The sequence below is a fragment of the Hemicordylus capensis genome, chromosome 1 (assembly GCF_027244095.1).
Source record: "Hemicordylus capensis ecotype Gifberg chromosome 1, rHemCap1.1.pri, whole genome shotgun sequence".
Lineage (NCBI taxonomy): Eukaryota > Metazoa > Chordata > Lepidosauria > Squamata > Cordylidae > Hemicordylus > Hemicordylus capensis.
In genome coordinates, this window is record NC_069657.1 from 189,132,789 (window position 1) to 189,156,118 (window position 23,330).

The 23,330-nt window shown below is 42.1% G+C and overlaps 1 protein-coding gene across 6 annotated transcripts in view; it reads left to right on the forward strand.

Moving 5' to 3' along the window:
* SLC4A10 (solute carrier family 4 member 10) overlaps nt 1-23,330 on the forward strand; it is a 287,150-nt gene that overhangs the window by 145,000 nt on the left and 118,820 nt on the right. For all 6 annotated transcript variants that reach the window (XM_053261350.1, XM_053261339.1, XM_053261367.1 and 3 more), the window contains exons 4-5: nt 7,446-7,584; nt 13,026-13,186. In XM_053261350.1, coding sequence (XP_053117325.1) covers nt 7,446-7,584; nt 13,026-13,186 — 300 coding nt within the window. The remainder of the gene's footprint in view (nt 1-7,445; nt 7,585-13,025; nt 13,187-23,330) is intronic.

The following is a 23,330-nucleotide window of genomic DNA, read 5'->3' on the forward strand; positions in this document are numbered from 1 at the left end:
ACTTGTCAACATATATTTTGAATCTTATTATTTACTGGAAGACATTGTTTACATAGATGCACATCTTATAGCTATTTCTGAAATAGCTGGAAATGTTATGATCCTTGAACGTTATGAAATGTTATACTCTCATGTGAGTGTTTGGAAAAGTGCACACTTCTTTAATGACCACCAATAGGATTCAGTTCTTAAATGTCATTTGGCTCTTTCTTCACAGTTTTCCCTACTTTAATTCTTCTTTGTCTTATTTTATGATTTATTATTATTATTTCTATACTGCTTTCCCAAAAAGAATAAAAATATCCAAAGTAGCAGAGAATGATGAAAATGCAGTAGCTGCGATGGTCAACAGCGGGAGAATGCCAGTCTAGATAAGAATATTGCTGTGATTGTGCTCTACATAATTACTTGTAAAAAAAGTTTGACTTGTATCCCTACAGTGGTGCAGAAGTGTACCATTAAAAACCCCTTTGTTTCTAACTGAGCAAAGAGGCACCTTTTTAAAGTGGTGATTCTCTTTATTGAGCGGGGGAGGGGGAGCAACTGGTCCTATCCAAGCCCAGTACAGCATCCCTCCAGTGACTGTTTCTGTTGTCTCATTTTTAGATTGTGAGCCTTTGGGGACAGGGATCCATTTATTACACAGAGAGAGAGAGAGAGAGAGAGAGAGAGAGAGAGAGAGAGAGAGAGAGAGAGACTGCTTTGGGGATTTTTGTTGAAATGGTGTATATAAATATTAGTTGTTTTCATGCAAATCCAGGATCCTACTGCATGGATGGGGGCAATTTTTGCCAATCTCTCCTAAATGCACAGGGCAACATCTATAGTAGTTAGTCAAGGCTAAACACAATTTAAATCAATAAGACAAGTTAGTCATGACTAACTTAAGCATTATTAATTTCAATGGGACTTGCTTATGACTAACTTAATCTGGTTGTTGCCCATTGTACTTCACTAGGGTTCTTGGCATTGTGCTATAACTCACCTTTTCAGTTCAGAGATTGGACATGCCTCCATTCTTTTCTCCATTCCAGCTCATTTTAATTCATTTATCCAAAATAATGAATGAAGAAGTTGGTCTTATGGGAGGAACTTCATGTAACTGTCAGTGCTCTCTCATCCAAAGAGGCTGCTAAAGTGGCCCATTTATGTCCTGAGAACAAACACCTGTGCCAATTTAATGTGCTCATGGAGTTTAGGAAAACACAACAAAATCATTGCAGTCAATGAAGGTACTGTGAAGTATCCCAAATTGATCCAAGTTTAATCACTTTCTTGCTAAGAATGAGACTGACTTTAGGTTATTGTGAAAAAGAAACTCAAGTATGTAGTAGACCACTCTGGGCTCCTTGGAGGAAGAGCGGGATATAAATGTAAATAATAATAATAATTATTATTATTATTCTTAGGAATAACTTTTTGAAACTGCAGAGTAGCTGCTTGATAGTCAGAGGAGTGACACAGAAATGAATGCTGTATTTTAGCCAAACACTTTCAGATTCTACAAAATTCTTTGCTAAACATCTCTGCATTTATTTATTAGAATGCTAGCTTGCTTGGGCTGAATTTGTGATGTTTCAAACAGCAACTTTTCCTTTAATCTTGGAGTAAATACATATGTGATCTTTATCCTTGAAATGGAATTGCCTATGTGAAGTTTAGTGAAGAAATGTACTGTATGTTCTTCCTGAGGGGTCTGGGAACACCGAGGGTGATGGCATTTTCAAACTGTTGTGAACCTGCTCAGTGCCTGGATTGGAGCTTCTTGTAACTCATGCTGAGTTTTCTAAAAGAAGAGCAGGATATAAATGTGCTTCATCTGACTTATATGGGTCAACCTGACATGACTAGGTGCCATTTCCAATGCCTAACTCAATTTTGGGAGGTGCAAATCAGTCTTACTGCTACACATGTTACATTTCCTTAGTAACCTCTCTGTCACCTAGGCAACCAAAAATCTGATCTCCTGAAATTTCCAATTGAAATGCTAATGTGATTGTTACCAGGTGGCTTGCCCAGCTCAGTACATCAAGTTTATTCATGCCTTTCCTAGCACTTAATTGGCTTTCCCCAAGCCCTGCCTCTTGCCAACTTGTGCCTCTTAACTAATTCACGTCCTATGTCATTTGAACTAATTTATGATGGGTCCATTTTTTTTTGTAAAGGGTGGTGCCATCAACTTCCTGCTTTTGGTTCCACCTCCTTCCTTTTTATCTTTCTGTTGATACCTGCTTGGAATTTCCATGACTGTTGCAGATCACATGAGGCCATAGCCATTTTGAAATGGCCTGAACAAGAATTTTTGGAGACCAGTTGCCATGGGTTCTGTGGGGAGGGACATCTCAAGGCTAATCCCTTCCAGGGGAAAAAGGAAGGATGGGAAAGTTGGTAGTCCATGCTATATGCGTAAATGGATTGTTGGGAGATTTATTTGGATATCCATACAATCTGAAGTCTTGGAGCTGCTACCCAGCTTCCCCTAGTAAAGTGCTTGATCCTTTTGAGGCCAGTTTGCTAGAGGGCCAGATGGGAAAGGAATTAAGCCCACCTCTCTTTAAGCCCACCTCTCTTTATTTTGTTGTAACTGAACTCTTCATTCTTCTGCTCTTCACAGTTGAACAAAAACTTATTCTGAGATAAGTGTTTATTTTAGCAAAATAAATAATATATACTTAACACATCAGGCGCTTCAGAATCCATCAGCCTTCTTGTGGTTATACCACAAGAAGGGCCATGCCCGCTCTCCCCACAGAACCCCAGTAGGTTCTCCACAGTGCTTGTGTGGAGAGCCTCATTGCCTACCCCAGAGTAGGGGTTGGTATGAGGGAGGCTTGGGCTGGGCTGGCTCCCCTCTTTCTTCACCTGAGTATTGGCTACTCTGTCATCTCTGGGACCATTCATTCTCTCAGCATGTGTCCCTAAGGACTGGGGCCATGGCATGAGTTGCTGCTGCAAGGAACTGATGGTAATCACCTGTTTCCTCTGCTTGCTTTGCTCTTCCAGATTCTGATTGAAGCCTCTTTTTCCTGCCTGGCTCTGCATTTTCCCACTCCCTCATTTTCTCTTTTGTGTACTCCATCTCTCTTCCGCTCTCTGCTTGCTTTGCCTTCTTGTTCACATTTCTGTCTCCTTATTATTACTCATTTTCTTATTACTTATTTTACTTACTTATTACTCATTTTCTCTTTCATCTTCTTCACATCTTGCTTCCCATTCTCTGCCACACTCCATTTCCTTCTCTTCACTCTCTTCCTGTCCTGCTGCTGTCTTCTCCCTTTAAGTCTCTCTCTCTTTCTTTCACTCTCAAAGTTTGCAAGGGTCTGTTTTGGAAGGGGGCTGGCACCCACCAGGATTATGGAGCAAGGCGGCATTTGGTACCTCACCTTAGGCACAATACCCTATGGATTTGAATCTCTGCTTGTGCCTGTGAGCTCAAGTATTCTGCTGTGCTACACACTACTAGTAAATGTTTTGGGTTTTATATGAGGAATTGAGGTACCCCCAGGTCCAGAAGGGTAGAATTTATTAACTATTGTGACCCATTTGAAGTCTTGCAGGTGAGGATTACAGTTTGCCTCCCGCCTCAGTTTAGCATAACGTTACAAGTTTAAGAGGCTAGGAAAAAGTACTCTTGTTTGGGTTGAAGAGGATGATGATTTCAAGGAAAGGAAATTTCTTAATCTGCAAGTTTGGGAGGGGGGAAATAGACCTTAGAAACCAAATAGCAAGGAAGAAAGCAAAATAAAAGAATGCTTTAGTTCTGTTCTTTTATCACTGAATTAGAGGCACAGAATTATTATTTTTATTGAAATGTTCATTTAAAAATAAACCTTTCTAACCAGCTATTCAGCAACAAATAAATTAAATACCTTCTGCATATCTGTCTTTAGCTCATCACATGATATCTTTGAGACCATAGGAGTTCATTGTATATGTCTATCATATTAGCATGTAATATACTTGCATATATTCATGGATAAGACAATTCTAATTCTTTGGATTATATCAAGTTGACAATAATATATTATGCTTGGCTTGGCTGAGGTTCCCTGCTTCTTGAATTGTGCACTTAGGTTTCCCCTCCCCATCCCCCCCACCTCATTTTCACATACCTGCCAACATGTCTCTATTTTCCCAGTCACCTGAATGGGAAAATAGGGACATGTTGGCAGGTATACTATCTGTGGTTCAAGAAAATAGGCATGTGTTATACACATTTCATTATTGTTGAGTAAGTGTTGACAGTTCTGGCTGATAAAAGTTAAAGAGCTTAATAACACAGATATACATTTGGCAGCAGTGGTTGGTCTTTAGAGTATGTGAAAGGAAATCTCTCGGGGTGATTTCACACATGCTTCTAATGTAGGGATGTGCACAAAACTGGTTTTGCTGGTTCAATTTTGGTTCTGGTCTAAGGGGAATCTGGTGAGGATTCCCCTTTACCAGTAAAGGGGCAGGGGGCTTCCCTAAGCCTACAGGGGGTGGGAGGGGAGTCAGTTAGTACTTACAAGTACTATCATTCAGAGCAGTGGCCATGGAGGTGGCTGCACCACCACATATATTGCATGGTCATGCAGATGGCCTCTATGCATGCATGGAAGCTTGAACCAGGCCAAAGGCGGCCCAAACTGGGCCTCTGTTGGCCCTGGCTACTCTGGGGGAACCTCCACTCCACTATGGCCACTGCCAATGATAGTACTTGTAAGTACTGACTTCCACCCCCACCCCCTTTAGGCATAGGGAAGCCTCCCTGCCACTCTACTGGTCAAGGGGAATCCTCACCAGATTCCATTTTACCAGTAGAGCTTTGAACTGGTTCAACCCCGAACCTGTCAAGCCAAGCCAATTCAACGTTGAGCCTGTCTCGAACCTAGCCAGTTCACATACCTCTACTGTAATGATTGCAAAAAAAAGTTGCATGTATTTGTATGTACTGTGATATGTGCACACCTTTGGTATTAAGGTGCCTAGTTTGCTCCATGCTTGGAGCCATCTGTGTAAATTAACTGTTGGGAGTAGGAGGAACCTTCTTGAATTTTGTTTGGCAATTGGATACAAACTATCTACTGTTTGGTGACATCATTAAAACAGTTTCCCCTCTTTATCTATGCACACCAATGTTAAAAAATGAAACGGTTGAGATCTCCAGTGTTTATCCCGTCTGTTGACTCTTCTTCCCATGTTTGATCCAGCTTTGTGAAGAGCTGCGGAGTTAAATGTTTGGGATGAAATAGTGACTTATGAACAGCACTATTCCTGTGATTTTTTAGTATGTGAAATGTTGCCTTGGAAAGAAATGTCTTCATCATGAAATGTTTCCTTGGGGCCACAAGGTTATTTTCCGTATGCCTGGTTAGCTGTTTCCTCCCCAGTCTATCCTAATATTCAAGAAAGATCTGACATGGCTGGTTAAAACATAAAAAACTGTGTGGACTGAGCAAGCTCTCTCTGTCACTGATAGCCGGGGTGGTGGTGGGGAGATGAGTGCTTGCCTTCAGAATCAAGTCCTAAAGCATCATGTTGATGAGACTGGACCACAAGCATAGTTGAATGCTCCTGTCCAATAATCCCTTTCCCCTACCCTTTAAATGACAGCACAGCCTCTGTGGGCAAGCAAGCAAGATTTCTGGTTCTTCTTCCAGCTGTGGAGCAGAGTGGCAAAAACTGCATCCATTGACCTCTTCCCGGAAATGAAGATTCCATTTGGAGTGTAATGATGAAAGGGATTTGCCTTTTTGATGCAAAATAGGTTTTCAGGCTGTCATGGCCCTGGAGGAATAATAATATTATGAAAAGCCCCTTGCATTATCCAAATAACTGAAAGCAGGAAGCACTATGATTATTGCCTGAATTAATGCTGTTATTTAATACCACCCAGCACAATACACCTTCTCATATACAGCGAAGTCTTCAACATTCTAAAAAAAAAAAGGATGCTAACAGAGGATTTGTAGTAGTGTTTTTATATTGGGCTGGTGTAGCATGAAGGCTAAGAGACCAAGCTCCAAATCAGGATTTCCCCAGCTTGAATGTCACCTCTGACATGAGCTCACCAGGTGGTTCTAGGGAAGCTATTTTCTCTCAGCAATATAGGGATAATAATACTTACCTTATAGGGGTGCTGTAAGGCGTACAACAAGATCGTTCATGTGAAGTGTTCTGAACATTTGAAAGTGCTATACAAATGCTAGGTATTATTATCACATGAAGCATACTCAGTACTGTTGAGAATATGTATGATTTTATTGTAACCCATTTATATAGTGCCATTTCCCACAGTAACACTATCTGCCCCAAGGAGCTTGCAATCTAAAATTTGACACAGGGGAGACTACTAGGGTTGTGCATGGAACCGTGGCAGGGTGGTTTGACAGCAATGGGGGGTCTCCCTTTAAGAGTGGGGGGGTGCACTTACCCCTCCCACCACTTTCCCCCCGCCTGTGTCGGGTTTTTTAACAGCCCATCGGGGCGGCAGCATACCTCTCTGCCGCCCCGTTGCCCTTGTCTTCTGGATATGACCGGAAGTTGCTGACGCGCCTGCACACGCCAGCATGGGTGCACGTGCATGCGTGACATGCGTGCACCCGTGCAGGTGCACGCAGGCACGTCAGCAACTTCCAGTCATATCTGGAAGACGAGGGCAACGGGGCGGCAGAGAGGTATGCTGCCGCCCCGATGGGCTGTTAAAAAACCCCGATGCCGGCGGGGGGAAAGCGGCGGGAGGGGTAAGTGCACCCTCCCCCTGCTCTTAAAGGGAGACCCCCACCGCCTTTGAACTGGCAGAACCGCCAGTTCTTCGAACTGATTTGGGGGCCCATAAAGGGCTTTCGAACCAGTTCCGTGCACATCCCTAGAGACTACAGAGGAGGGAGGGAGGGAAGGAAGATGGAGGTGAGGGTAAACATTGGGATGAGATATATTCAGTTCAGTAGGGAATGGGAAGAAACCTAAACAGTAAATGAAATTCTAGGGTACATTTCCAAAGAGAAATGTGTATTATGTGTATTAATAAGTGTATTAATAAGTGTGTATTAATGTGTATTAATAAGTGTGTATTATGTGGTCTATTTTAGAAACATTTGTTAGCTTTTAAAAAATGAGCCTGCCAAACACCAAAGTGTAATCCACGACAACATGGTACATACCTAGCTTTAAGAATGTGCACTAAAGCATGTCTGAGCTGACAAGGTGTGCTTATTTTATTATGTTCTATAATACTGACTTTTAAAAATTAATTGTGTGGATACGAGTTAGCGGAGTAGCCTTCCTACACGCTAGTCATTTGCTTACTTGTCCCTCAAGCATGCCAGCTGCAGCCAACAACACTGATGCTCAGTTGTTTTAATGGTCTTGATGTAAGTAACACTCCATTGACTCACTGACCTGGTTGCTTGAGTACTCCCCCTTTGCTTCCATTTGACTGCCTTGGTTTCCCTTTTCCCCAGACACCCCTTCACAGAGGGTACAGTTTATTCTTGGAACAGAAGATGACGACGAGGAGCACATTCCTCACGACCTCTTCACAGAGCTTGACGAAATGTGCTGGCGTGAAGGAGAGGATGCTGAGTGGAGGGAGACGGCCAGGTGAATATTGTGGCATGGAGCATTTTGTTTTAAATTTGAGGATCGCTGAAGGAAAACTATGGGACTTTTCAAAGCAATGGAGAAGTCCAAAATACTCATTTTGGTCCACACCAAGCATGCCCTTTCAATCTGCACACAGCCAGCATCTCTTCAATTAACGTCTTTCCTCAAAGCCAGATGTTGTCATCTGGATTTAATGGTTTATAGGTCAGAGCAGGTTGGGAAAAATGACTTTTGCAAAGAATAAATATATTAATATGAGAGATTTTTTAGCTTGGGTTTCAATCTCTCCCTTTGCTGAAAGAGATGAAAATAGTTCAGAATCTTCACCAGAGAAAAGCAGAATGGGTTGACATGTTGATGAATTAGGTTTAAACTGAGGCCCCAAAGTATAGAAAAATGAGAAACTCCAATTCATAGGTATGTTGCCTTTTTACTGAATTTTAACTTTTCTGATTAGATAACATAATATAGTGAATGATGATTATTGTTTCCTCTAATGAGGTAGAGGGCATTACATAATGCTTTATAGAGCACTAAGCCCAAAATAATAGGCTTTGAGGGTAAATCCTTAGTCAAACACAGTCCAGTAAAACAAGCATTGATCTGGGGATAACTCTAGGGTCTGTGAAGGGAGGAATTCCTCCTCTTCTGCTAGCACTAGTGTTATCAGTATATTGTTCTGTTGGTTGGGCTTGTATTCCAGCTCCCCAGTTTTTCCCATTTTATAAAGGAAGATTCTTTAGTGATATTCCATGGTGTGTAAAAGACGTTGGCTGACATTCTGCACAGTGAAACACAGGTGATACAGACCCTGAATGCAAAGCATGTGCTCTATGACTGAGCCATGGCTCCTCCCCACCAGATTGACTGGTTCAAGGCTGCCTAGTGGGGCTTTGTGAATATAAGAAGCTGCCTTTTCCTGACCATTGATCCATTGACCTACGCTAACTGACAGTGGCTCTCCAGGGTGCTAGTCAGGGGTCATTCCAAGCCTTACCTGGAGGTGTCAGGAACCAAACCTGGCACCTTCTGTGTGCAAAACATGTGGCCTATCACTTGCTTCTCCCCTTCATGGCTGATATCCAGGAGCACAATTCATTAAAAAAAAAAAAAAGATCACAAAAATGTGGACCAGTGCATCCAGAAATGATGTTTCATGAACAGGAGATCAAATCTAGTTTGCAGGAAATCATTACTTTTTGCTCCTGATAATATGGAGCAAGATTCATGTTCCTAAACTCAGTCAGAACTCAGATCTCACAGCTCCTTGTTCTTTCTCCTTAACTCCTGTGTTCCCTCTTCATCCCCTTGTTTGTCTGCAATGTTTAGCATCTAAGCTTGCAGGAAGCTCCTTGTGTTGCTTTTAATTACTTTTGTACAGCCCTCAATAACTCCCAGAGCTTTCTAAATAAAATATGATAATGGTGATGATGAACAGCTCTCCAGTGGTAATTAATGGGAAGATTCTATTCTATAAACAGGCTGACATTAAGAACAGAAGAGTTTTATGTAGGTAACCTAGCTTGCAATAATGCATAAGGAATGGTTGACTTATAATTGATATAATTAAATGTATTATTAGGAAGAAACCAACCAGAGGATAGCAGGGAGCCTTTTAATCCATGCAGTAGCATAGAAACAAATTGCTCTGTTATAACAATAGGCATTTGATTTGCAAAGGAAGCTTTTGATGTTCAGTTCTCTAAAGCAGCCAGGAGGATGGTTTGGATCTCTGTTACTGACCCTCAGAATAGACATCTAACTTGCCAATGTAAATCCCATCCACTGTTATTGTTGTGGATGCCAGATGGTGTCCACCCAAGAGTCCTTAAAGAACTCAAATGTGAAATTGCTGACCTCCTTGCAAAAACATATATATAACTTATACCTACAATCAGGCTCTGTACTAGAGGACTGGAGAATAGCCAATGTAACAGATTTTCAAAAAGGAATCTGGGGAGATCCAGGAAATTATAAGCTGTTTAGCTTAATTTCTGTTCCAGGCAAATTGATAGAAAGCATTCTCAAGGATAAAATTGTTAAACACAGAGAAGAACAGGCCCTGCTCAAGGAGAACCAGCATGGCTTCTGCAAAGGTAAATCTTGCCTCACCAACCTTTTGGAGTTCTTTGAGAGTGTCAACAGGAATGTAGATAAAGGTGATCCAGTTGACATAGTATACTTGGACTTTCAAAAAGGTTTTGACAAAGTTCCTCATCAAAGACTCTTGAGAAAGCTTAGCATTCATGTGATAAGGGGACAGGTTCATGTGTGGATTAGTAACTGGTTAGAGGACAGGAAACCTGCCAGGTAGGTATAAATTGACTGTTCCCTAAATGGAGGAAAGTAAGAAGTGGGATCCCCCAGGGATCTGTACTGGGACCAGTGCTTTTTAATTTATTCATAAATGATCTAGAAGTTCATTCATAAATGATCTAGAAGAGCCAGTGTGGTGTAAGTGGCTAGAGTGCTGAACTAGGACCAGGGAGACCTGAGTTCAAATCCCCATTCATCCATGATACTTGCTGGGTGACTCTGGGCCAGTCACTTCTGTCTCAGCCTAACCTACTTCACGGGGTTATTGTGAGGAGAAACCTAAGTATGTAGTACACTGCTCTGGGCTTCTTGGAGGAAGAGTGGGATATAAGATGTAAAATAAATAAATAATAAAGTTGGAGTAAGCAGTGAGGTGGCCAAATTTGTGACAACAACAAACTATTTAGGGTAGTGAAATCCACAACTGATTGGGAGGAACTCCAAAAGGATCTCTCCAAACTGGGTGAGGGGACAATAAAATGGCAAATGAGGTTCAATGTTAGCAAGTATAAAGTGATGCATATTGGGGCAAAAAAACCTCAACTTAAAATATACATTGATGGGGTCTGAGCTGTCGGTGACTGACCAGGAGAGGGATCTTGGGATCGTGATGGACAGCTTGTTGAAAGTGTTGACTCAATGTAGATGTGGAAAAAGGCCAATTCCATGCTTGTCTATTTGAGCCCAACATGTTTCAGCCGAAGCCTTTATTCAGGGGCAAACTAGGACACATAACATAAAAAAGTGTTAAAATATACCATCATAAAACTCTTAAAAAACAATAATATTAAAATGGCCTGTTGTGAAAACGGTAATCCTTGTGCACTTACATATTATCCAATGCAATCCTGTTTGAAAACACCCTTCTTCAAAAATAGGAAACAATCTAGCAAATTTAAAATAGAATCTCAGTTTTGGAAACACAGTACTCCATATGCAACTGCTCATTTGCTCTTCTTGATTTGCTGTTCTTCATTTGCAAACTCTTCATTTGCAACTGTATTTGGTGCTTCTCATTTTTCTTCATCAGTTCCATGTTTGGCATCATTCTGAAGGGGATTGAAAATAACACTGCTAATATTATACAATAATGCACTTATACAAAACTATGGTATGGCCACATTTGCAGTACTGCATACAGTTTTAGTCACCATACATCAGAAAGGGCATTATAGAACTGGAGAAGGTGCATAAGAGGGCAACCAAGATTATCAGGGGCTTATTGCATCTTCCTTATGAGGCAAGGCTACAACACCTGGGACTTTTTAGTTTAGAAGAAAGATGACTGAGGGGGGATACATGTTAGAGGTCTATAAAATCATGCACGGTGTGCAGAAAGTTGAGAGAGATAATTTTTTCTCCCTCTCTCATAACACTAGAACCAGGGGTCATCCCATAAAACTGACTGCCAAGAAATTCAGGACTGACAAAAGGAAGTACTTTTTCACACAACACATAATTAACCTATGGAGTTCTCTTTCACAAAATGTGATGACAGCCAACAGCCTGAATGGCTTTAGGAAGGGTTGAGATAAATTCATGGAGGACAGGTCTATCATTGGCGGCTAGTCTGAGGGCTATAGGCCACCTCCAGCCTCTAAAGCCTCTTAAGGGGCAAGATGCCTCTAAATACCAGTTGCAGGGGAGCAGTAGCAGGAGAGAGGGCATGCCCTCACCTCTTGCCTCAGGGCTTCTCAGAGGCATCTGTGTGAAACAGGATGTGGGACTAGATAGTTCTTGAGCCTGTTCCAGCAGGGATGTTCTTATGAGATTTTAGGGGAGAAAGAAGCATCTTAACAAGAATACAGACTCATACAGTGAAGGGATACAGTGAAGGAAGTGAGCTGTTCCATTGACATTTGAAGGAGTGGCAGTGGCAGTTAATTTTTACATTTAACACAGCAGTGTGAGGGTCGCTTCTCCATTATCTGGTCCCACAACACCCCATAACTTCTGTATTTAAAAAGCATGTAGGCCAGGCAGAATACATATACATTAGAAAGCATCAGTGTCATGCTTTTGTGGTTCACTGTTTTCTTATCATCAAATAAAATAATATTAAATAAATTAAAAGAAAAAAAATTGTGCTCCCAATCTACAGCTCACTTATTCTTGAGTAGAAACTAAAATGAAACCAAGTAACAAATAAACATGGTTTCTCAAGAGTGTCAGATTAACATTGCAATGGTGTTTGCATGTGGTGGTGAATTTTTATGACCTCCTCTTCCCCTGGAAGCACTCTGTGCCACCCAAAAATATATCTCTGAGGGCTGTGCAACCCTCAGGGACATATTTTTGGGTGGCACAGAGCACTTCCAAGCGAAGGGAAATTGTAAAGATTATTACCCAACATGATTGCTAATGCTGCAGTAGTTGAAATGTTCAACAGCACTGACACTCAACACCTAGCACCCACAGTGTGTTAGTCTGGATGTCAGCCACTGTCCACATTTGCTGAATGCTTAACAGGACTTATCTTTCATATCTCACAGATGCATTGTAAATTATGAAGTGTTTGGAAAGTAACAGCGGTTTCCCAGGATGGCTTTATTTAGATTAATTTTGTGAACTGAACAGTTTTCCAATATGTATTCGTGATTGAATTGTTTATTTATTTATTGTTATGTTCTGTTATATTGATGTTATCACTATTTGCTGCTGTGTCAAGGGGTGGGTCATGGGAAATCGAAATGGTGCCACTTCTGAAGGATGCATGTCTGTTGCTGCCATAATTGCCTGGTAAGCTTGCCAGGGCCCAATGGGAAAGCTTACCGAACAGTGGTGAGCCGTTCTCCTCCTAAGGACCTGGGGCTTCAGGGGTTCACCAGGTGGGCCTTCTGGTGGGTATTAGAAACAAGCCTATAACTGACTCCTCTCTTACTTATCAGTCCCTCTGTTCCTCCTTCTCTTCGTAATTGTTTACAACTTTTTGGGCAAGATTTTGGTTCTAGTTCATGTGCAAGGCAATCAAGATTTTTTAGATTCAGGCTTACTGAATCTTGAAAAAAACTAAGTGAGCTGGATTTTGAGTTCAGGTGTGATTTGACTTCCTGATTGCACATACGTTATTGGATTTTTGGTTCTCAGATGGAAAGGTCTGATTAAGGTGTTTTCTTGCATAGGTGGTTGAAATTTGAAGAAGATGTTGAAGATGGAGGAGAGAGGTGGAGTAAACCATACGTTGCCACTTTGTCACTTCATAGCTTGTTTGAGCTGAGAAGTTGTATCCTCAATGGCACTGTGCTGCTGGACATGAGAGCAAATTCTTTAGAAGAAATTGCAGGTAAGTGTGTCTTTTGCACGGTAATATATGATGGCTGTCCAGATGCGCAGTATACCATGGGCGTTTCTGCACTGCACACACTGCTATGGGTGTCTAAAACAATGTTGACACTGTTGTGCAAGAATGCTCCTGTGTGGGCACATAAAACTCTGCCATTGCGCTTGCAGAATACTACGGCCTTTACTTCCAATAATTTAACACTAACATGATTGCACAATTTTATATTGTAGCACAAGAGTATTCTTCTGCAACAGCATTTATGTTGTTTTAGACACCTGCAGCAGCGCGGATGGTGCACAGCCCGCTGCGGTATGCTGTGCATCATGCCAAAACAACATTTATAAGATGTGCTGATTGTTTATGAGGTGGAGATCTATTTTAAATTCCAACTGAGATAATAACATGCTCAGCATTTTCCCCAATATGTTTTATATAGAGCATGGCATTTATGTTGATCTTTCCAATGTTATCACTTAGGTGCTGAGGGTTGCAGGTTGTGTTCAGGGAACATTAAAGGCGAATAAGTATCTTTTGGATAAGTATCCAGAAGATATAAGTATCCGTTGGATACTTATCCACCCATTGAGGTGCTTCATCTGACTCCCTCCTTGAGAAGTTTTAAAATAATATGAAAACCCTTCTTTTTGAAGAAGCATTTTAATACTGGTTTTAAATGTAATTCAGCTGTAATTCAGTTTTAGTCCTGTCTGTTGTTTTATCTTGCTGATTAGCTTTTATGTTTGTTTTATTATTATTTATTAGGGTTGCACATTGAATTGGAACAATAATTGGTTCCAGTTCAATACAGCCCCTACTGGCATCATTTTGCATCATAATGGTTTTGATGCAAAATTGCTAATGTTGGCACTGCCAGAAACAATATTTTCCATATTGTAAGGCTGTATTAAACTCCATCCAGTGATTAGATGGCTGTATGTATGGTTTTCTCTGTTGCTGATGATGTCACAAACTTGGTGATGTGCCACATATGGAAAACACGGAAAGGGGAAAGAGAGCAGTGATACCTTCTTCAATGCCTCAGGCTTGCAGCTGCTCTGAGTATGCTGCAAATAGTCATCTCCCAATCACAGAGCTTGAAGGGAGGGATCTAGAATTGAAAATTACTAGGCACCTGAGCCAGAACTTCACCCTTCTGTGAGCAACTCTTTAGAGGAGTATTGTGAAGGTACTGCTTGCCAATGGAGGTTGCATTTTTTTTATTTTTGACCTTGTCTGAGCATATCTTCTTTATATATAATTCTCTTAAACATACCCATCACTAATCCCATGTATGGAAGCTCTTGTGAGAGTTTGCGAGCAGCTGCTGGGGGGTTAGCAATGGGGACGGGGAAGAAAACAGTGATAGTGGCTGATGGCGGGCCGGAGGAGGCAGTGGGTCTGCCGGCCAGTGAGAGAAAGCATGGCTGGCCAGCAGGAGGAAGCGGCGGGCCGGAGGAGGAGGCGGGCCCGTCAGCCGGCCAGCGACAAAAAGCGCAGCCGGCCAGCAGGAAGAAGTAGCGGGCTGGCCAGCTGGAGGAAGTGTAGCCAGCTGGCGAGAGGAAGCAGCAGGCCGGCTGGCTGGCTGGCGAGAGGAAGTGCGGCCAGGCGGGCGAGAAGACATGGCAGGCGAGGGGAGTGGGCGGGTGGTGCTGGGCTGGCCAGCGGGAGGTGGCAGGTGGGCGGGCCGAGGCAGCTGGCATGAGGGTGGGCAGCCGGGTGGCTGGCTGGCCAGCTTGCCAGGAAAAATAAGCACGGGCAGGGGAGAGAAAATGGCTGCGGTAACTATTATTATTAATTAGATGCTCTGCGCCCAGCCCAGCTAGTATAATATTGAAAACAAAAGTGTAAAGCGGGGTGGGGGGAGTTGCCTTCTTCTCTGAAACCCTGGCACTTCTGCATGAAAGGAAAATGGTATCAAACCCTAAGAAAGGATCCACCATTAACTCTAAGAGAAATCTACCATGCCTGAAAGTTTTATCTCATTCTCTGCTAGAATAATATATATTTTGTTGATTTCCCATTATATGGGCCATTATATCCACTTGATACTACGCAATGACCCAATAATGATGCATGGAATGATTTGATGCCGGTGATTATCAGATGCACAATTCAATAACTTCTTGCACTGGATCAAAATATGAACAGATCCGATAATTTTGTCTCTGCACAGCCCAATTACTACTTGTTTTATCACGGTATTGTTTTGCTGTGTTTTTGTTGTTTTATTGTAAGCTGCTTTGAGCAGCAGTATGATGGAGAAAAGGGCTAGAAATACTTTAAAATAAATAACTAGTTGAATCTGTCTGTTGTTGAAATGGAGTTGGGAGATGGGAGTTGTCAACCAAGTGTGTAGCTGAAGAAAGGCACTATTTATAAACATTTGAAGCACATCAACTTGAGGTGGGCCCCAAGGATACATGAAGAACCTGTGTTCTACCTGGGTTTGGGAGCTGTTTGTGCCCCCAATTTCCAGTTGTGTGGAAACAAGGTAGGAGGAAAACCTGGGTAGAAGTGATTGTGTGGAAGCAAGGTGGGAAGAAAAGCCAAGTTTCCTTCTCCCTTGCTTCCACACAATCATTCTTATCTTGCTTCCACACAACCAAAAATTGGGAGCACACACAGCTTCCAAACATGGGTGGAACACAGTTTTTGATTGTGTGAATGGCCTTGAAGAGCGACCACTTTCAGCAGGATGTGTGCTTTTTTTGTAAAGAGATCACTAAATGTGGTTATCAAAATGTTTTGGATTAGTGGAAGGTTACAAGCCAACATCCTAATGCTATGTGAACTCAGCCAAAAGAAGCATGAGCGCAATGGTAGCATCCCCACCTCTGAAGTATGGGGGCTCTCATGTGTGGGGAGCTGTTTTTATCAATTCCCCTTCTCACGGAAGTGCTCTGAGCAACATGAAATTATGTCCCTGAGGAACAGCATGCGCCTCAGGCATTTTGCACTGCTTAGAGCACTTCAAAGAGAAATAATGATAATTGCTCTCCCCTATTCAGAAGCCCCTGGTGGGAGAACTTCATTTCTCAAATCAGTGAGTGAAGCTCATAAAGGAAATACCTTTGCAGCTGGATAGATAGGTTTCAGCCTTTTTGAATAAAACTGGTCTAAGCAATTTAAAAACAATTGGTTTAAGCAACCATTTTTTGCAGTATGCAGCTTTCTCATAGCCCTCTGTTGCTGGAATTGAACCAGATATGCTAGGTCTGCCCAGTTAGATGTTTGACTTTTGTTCTTTGGAGAGCAGACCCATCACATCCAATGATGCCATATTACAAACTGCGTTTGAACATTTCCCCCCATTTTTAAATGTGGTTTGCCATGTGGCATGGAAGGCAGAAGCTTGAGAAACAGAAGCCCAAAACTCCCTTGGGGGCACAGAAGTCATTGCAAGGATGTTTGGATCACACCCACTGTAAAACATATTCTGTGTGGGCTTTACTTTGGCATTGTGGATCCTGTTCTCCTGTGAATCATTCCCTGTGATTTGATAGCTTAGGAATTAGCCCAGGAATTAGGAGGAAAAAACATCTAAGTGGGTGCAAAGATATCAGTGAAAATGGCCACTTTCTGGTTCAAAGATGCTGCCCACGTAGGTATTTCCATTGACATTTGTAGGCATGCTTAGGTGCTCCAACTGCTGAAGCATTCAGGAATCTCCTGCCTGCAACTAAGGCTTTTTATTATGACTGCTAGCATTAAGCAGAGAGATTTTTCAGCAGCAGGAGTCAGACTATATCAGGGTTCTGGCCTCTCTAGATTGCTGCCAGGCTCCTGTCACTCAATATCAGTCAAAAAACAATGCTGCATTTTTATTAACTTTGCTAAACATTCAACAGTCTGAAAACCCTAGCATCATTCTAAAGGTGGGGAAAATATTTGTTGTGATCTGATTGTGGTCTCCTTGCCTGTTCAAAATATGCAGTTTACGTATTTGCGTATTGCAAAATATGCTCCGCAAACCCGGTTTAAGGGGCGGGTTTCTTGAGCGGGTTATCCGCTCAGGAACCACTGGGCTCGCAGCCAAGCCCGGTGATTCACACAGACTGCAAAAATCGGGCTAGGCTCCCTTAGCCCGATTTTTGCAGTCCATGTGAATAGCCTCTCTATGTAAAACCAAGCCCAAACTTCAACCTTAATTAATCCTGCTTCAAGGTGCAACACTGCTCTAGATACACAACCAGGTACTTGAAAGATTTTTTTTTCCCAGAAAAATCGATAGAATTGCCTCAACCTTCTCAAAATTAGAGTACAACCCTAATTGAACACTATACAATAGCTAAGCATTAAATAATTTAATAGCTGCCAGAACATACTGAGCACCTCTAGAATGGAAGAAGGAGCAAATCAGATTGCTCCAACTCTTGACTGAGTCAGTTCTACTTCTGTTTTGTTTGTAATATATTGATTTTAATTGAGGTTGTTGTTGTTGTTGTTAACTGCATGATATGTACCAAAATGTGGCATTGATTTGTTACACACACACACACATTTGGCAACAACTTACTGTGTTATCTTAGTATATAATATTAGCCCCCAAGTCTAATATATTGGAAATAAAATTTCCAGATTTATAGTATGTTTTTTAAGGTAATGGCTAATATACTGAGGAAAATGACTCAAAGTAGTCCCATCGAAATTAAAAGGACAAGTTAAGTAATTATTGTGTCCTTTTAATTTCTATGGGGCTACTTTGAGTAATTTTCCTTAGTATGCCAGCTAGTGATCTTTTGCTAGCAAAATATTCGCCAAATGGTGGGATGGATATGGAAATGTAGCCATAAAGATGGCTGTGTCTTGTGGGTGAATGCTGGTTATGACTCACCAGTCTATGCCCACATTAATTCTTGACAATTTGCTTGCTGGCCGATTCATTTTAGCAGCTGGTCTTTGCCCCTTTGTTGCTATGCTTGCAAACAGAGACAAGATTGGGGATTAGTATCATGGCTGCTGATGTCACAAAGACACTGCTAGCTCTTTAAAAGTGACTCTTGTGGGTCTTGGGAAGGGGAATGGAACATTTATAGGGGACTGTCTTCCAGGTGAAGAGTTGTGGTCTATTTCCACTTTCTTTCAATTTTCTTCCTCTCACTATCTCTTTTTTTGAAAACCAGTATTCTTCCTAGCAGGTGTCTGGCGAGGAGTCTTGAAAACTAGAAAAAATACACAACCAGCTAATATTCTCACCCCATTCAACATAAAAAAACCTGCCTGCTCCTATAGGAACCTGCTTGATCTTTGATATCTCCTTTGGAGGCCTTACTGCACCTTTCTAGAGCTGCAGAGCTAGACCCTTTCTGTGCTGACCACTCCCCCTGTCTCTGGACTCCTCCCCACAAAGATGTCTGAAAGGCAGCAACACTATTTCTTTCCAGGGACAAAGTGAAAATATTTTTATTCTCCCAAGGTTTCAGCTATTTTTCTGCAGGTTACTGCTTTTAGTTGCTTTTCATTCTCTCTGCTTTTAGTTTGCTAATTGTAATATTTTGTTTTTTAATTATTTCTTACTGTTGTGAGCTGTATTGAAGGCTGTATATGGACAAGAGGGATCGAAAAATTTAAGCAAATACACACAATCCAGTGGAACAAATGATGACCGTTGTATGGAATAAGACCTGTAAGGAAACTATTGTGAGGATTGCATCCTGGGAAACTAATGTGTTAGGAATGGAGGCTATTCACACGACCACTCCAAAGCGGGCTAAGAGAGCCCAGCTCGCTTTTGAGCAGTCGTGAGAACTGCTGGAAGCCACATGGCTACTGGAGGTTAGACCACTTAATTCCTCCCCTTAAATGTGGTTAGTAGGCTTGTGCATTTCGATTCGGGTACAAAACATTTTGTGCCCGAAAATGGCAATTTCGGAGGTTTTGTAACCAAAACAAAATCAAGAATTAAAAACCAGAAATTTTTGTTTCCAAATCGAAATGACTGTGTTTTGGACAGAATGTTTTGTTCTTCGGAAAAGCATTGCAATTGAAATTGACTTCTCTGACGCTCTCCACTCCAGCTGAGGCACTGAGTGATTAGCAGAAGATAAGATATGCAAAATGAAAGGTTTAGTTAAGTGTTGTATTCAGTGTGATTGAAATGCAAACTGACCTTTGCAAAGGGATTTGGAAGACAGCATTTTGAGACAGAAATACCCAAATATCTTTGGGAGCTCAATGCAATTCCAAAGCTCTTGCTAAAAGCCATGGTATAAATTGTGTGGGGAAGCTTTTCGAGAAGCTGGTTAGGAAAGTTCTGAAATTACATAGGTTTTTCTTTCCAAAGGTTTAGAAAGAATCTCTTGACTTGTTCAGGGGTCTTTTGAAGAACTATTTTGTTTTTCTTCTGATTTTTATGAGTTATAGTGGTGTCTAAGTTTTGTTGCCCACGTTGAGCAGTCTAATGTCATTTAGGCCACAATGTAATTTGGTGGGACATGATGTCTAAGCCAGTGGTTCACAATTTTTGCCATTGCAGGGATAGGTCATCCACATGGGACTACAGGAGACAAAAGGAGCGGGGTGGGGAAAACCCCTGTCAATCTATTGACATCCCCAGGAATCTTAGTTGCTTCTCTCTTTCTTGTAACCATGATCCATGGTTTTGCACTTTCTTAAATGCAGTGATGATAAATCTCAACAATTCTGCACAGTAGGCTGATTTGTTTGGGCTATGGCTCACTCCACTTCAGTTAAATGAATATTTGAAGCTGTTCCATAGTACCAAGGCAGTTCATTGGTCTATCTTGCTATCTCAAGTGACCTGTGGTCACTGTTCCATGGGGAGGGAGTGTTTTTATTGAAAGATTGCTTGAATCCACAAATGGGTTGTGCTGCTGTGCTAGTGCCACAGGGACAGGCTCACACCCGCTCTAAAATTCTCAAATAACTGTGCCAAAAAATTAAGTGTCGTTGTTGTTCATCATTCTCTTTACTCTTTCAACTTGTTTATGTGGGGTTTCAGGGGCAAAACAGTGGGTTGGGTGGCAGTGCCCTAAGGGTAGTGCGCCCAAATTCCAAATAGGGCAAAGGGCTGATTTCTTAAGAATTTTTGAGGTTTACACGTCTTTCAGATTTTCCCCCATAGGGAATAATGGAGGTTTCAGCAGCCCCATAACTCCACCTGGGGGGCACTGGGATGGCCTGAAGTGATTGGTGGTGTAGTGCACAGAGGGTGCCAACCACCCCCCTGGATTGCTAACCCATTGGGGGTACTGGCTTTGTTGTTTCTGAGGTGTTGAGGTGTTTCTGAAGTGTTGAGGTGTTTCTGAGGTGTTGAGTTTGAGTTATTCTCTGGTAGCAAATGAGATTTTTAATGAAAAACCATGAATCCACTCTCATATGCTACTAGAGAATCTACTCTCAGAACACCTCTAGAACAACAACACCCTGTACTTGATGGGTTGGCAACCCATGTGGGTGGTTGGCACCCTATGTGCACTACAGCGCCACTTGCTCTGGGCCACCCTATTGCCCCTCAAGTGGAGTTATGGGACTGAAGAAACCTCCATTATACCCTGTGAGGAAAATCTGAAAGACGCGTAACTTCATTAATTCTTTAAAAATCAGCCCTTTGCCAAATTCCTCTGAAAAAATTGTGGTAGCTTCCTTGTACCAACTGGGCACTACCACCAACCACACTCCACTCTGGGCCACCCCTCCCCCCACCGTGTGAAGCTATACTTTTCCTGAAACCTCCATCACACCCTATGGGGAAAATCTGAAAGACGTGCAAACTTCAAAAAATCACCAAAAATCAGCAGTTTGCCCAATTCCTTTGAAATTTTTGTGGTAGCTTCCACTCATTGGGCACTATAACCCCCACCCACTCTTTTGATCATGTGGCCCATTTTTAATCTGAATTAATTCAGATTCAGATTCAGATTAATTCAGATACAAAACAAAACTGGGGTGATTTGGAAGGCTTAATTTCAGACAAATACAAAATGGGGTTGATTCGGATTTGGTACAAATCAAAACAGAAAAAATACAAAATGCGCAACCCTAGAGGTTAGCGGAGCAAGCACTCTGCTAACCCCATTTTGGCGATTGTGAGTTGCCACAGCACGGCCCCACGCTATGGCGACTCCTGAGGAGACCCCGTGCTGGGAGGCTCCAACAAGCCTCCCACCCTCAGGGGTCTCCCTATAATGCCTCACACATTTGCGTGGGGCGTTCTGGGACTTACGGGGGCCAGGTGGTCCCCGATTCCCGATGCCCTTACTGGCGTTGGGGAATTCTAGGAATATTCTAGGGATTTGTTCAAGTGTTTAGACTCTTTGGTGTCTCATTACCGTTCCTCATAATAAATCCCTATGAAGATTCATTACACACCAAAGAGTCTAAACACCTAAAATTCCTAAAAGATAAACTGAGTACCCAGTGGCTTGTAGGTTGGGGGGTAGTTGGCACATGGGATGCCAATAATTCCCCACCCCCACCTGCAAATGAGTGGGGTCAAAATGAACAGAAGAAATGAAGATGTGTAATGAAACCAAAGCCAGTAGTCATGTGGGTGGTGGATCTGGCTGCCCGGTTAGGCTCTATGCACAGATCATGTGTAAAGCCTCATGGAATGCAAGGATATTTTCTTCCTGATGGTTTTAGTGATGCCTGGATGTTCCCCTTGTTCAATAGAACTTAATGGATCAAATATATCCCACTGACATATGAAGAAAGAAAATGGGCTATAATTAGGAACATTTGAAGATTTACTTTTTAAAACAAACCACACACAAAATAGGAAAAAGGGACAGGTTCATGTGTGGATTGGTAACTGGTTGAAGGACAGGAAATGGAGAGTAGGAATAAGTGGTGAGTTTCTCAATGGAGGGAAGTAAGAAGGGGAGTCCTCCAAAGATTGGTACTGGGACCGGTGCTCTTTAACTTGTTCATAAATGATCTAGAAGTTGGCGTAAGTAGCAAAGTGGCCAAATTTGCTGATGACGCTAAACTATTTAGGGTATTGAAATTCACAATGGATTGTGAGGAGCTCCAAAAAGATCTCTTCAAACTGGGGGACAGGGTGACAAAATGGCAAATGCAGTTCAATGTAAGCAAGTGTAAAGTTAAGCATATTGGGGCAAAAAACCCCAGCTTAACATATATTCTGCTGGGGTCTAAGCTGTCAGTGACTGACCAGGAGAGAGATCTGGGGGTTGTGGTGGACAGCTTGTTGAAAGTGTTGACTCAGCATGTGGAAACTAAAAAGATAAATTCCATGCTAGGGATCATTAGGAAGGGGACTGAAAATAAAAATGCTAATATTATAATGCCCTTATATAAATTATGGTGTGACCACATTTGGAGTACTTTGTACAGTTTTGGTCACAATATCTTAAGAAGGATATTGTAGAATTGGAGAAGGTGCAGAAGAGGGCAACCAAGATGATCAGGGGCCTGGAGCACCTTCCTCATGAGGCTAACCTACAGCATCTGGGGCTCTTTACTTTGGAAAAGAGGCAACTAAGGGGAGACATGATCAAGATGTATACAATTATGCATGGAGTGGATAGAGTGGACAGAGATAAATTCTTCTCCCTCTCTCACAGCCAGGGGTCATCCCATGAAACTGAAGGTCAGGAAATTTAGGACTGACAAAACGAAGTACTTTTTCACACAGCCCATAACTAATCTATGGAATTCTTTGCCATGGGATGTGGTGATGGCCACCAGCTTGGATGGCTTTAAAAATGGCTTAAACAAAATGATGGAGCACAGGTCTATCAATGGCTACTAGTCTAGTGCTTATGGGCCACTTCCAACCTCAGAGGCACCATGCCTCTTAATACCAGTTGCAGGGGAGCAACAGCAGGAGAGAAAGCATCTCCTCACCTCTTGCCTGTTGGTTTCCCAGGGGCATCTGGTGGGCCACTGTGTGAAACAGGATGCTGGACTAGGTAGGCCTTGTGCCTGATCCAGCAGGGCTGTTCTGATGTTCTTAGGTTTTTAATCTTTTCTAGTTGGCTCTTTACTGTGGGATGGTGTCCTGATTGTTATGTGATACATCCTTGGCATGTTGGTATCTTCTTCAACCTACTTTAAACAGAGATCTATTAAGCTGTAATTTGTGTCAGGAACATATGCCCATTGCAGTGCTGAACAAATAACTGAGATGAAGTTCTTTCTCTTTATTTTGGATTACTCT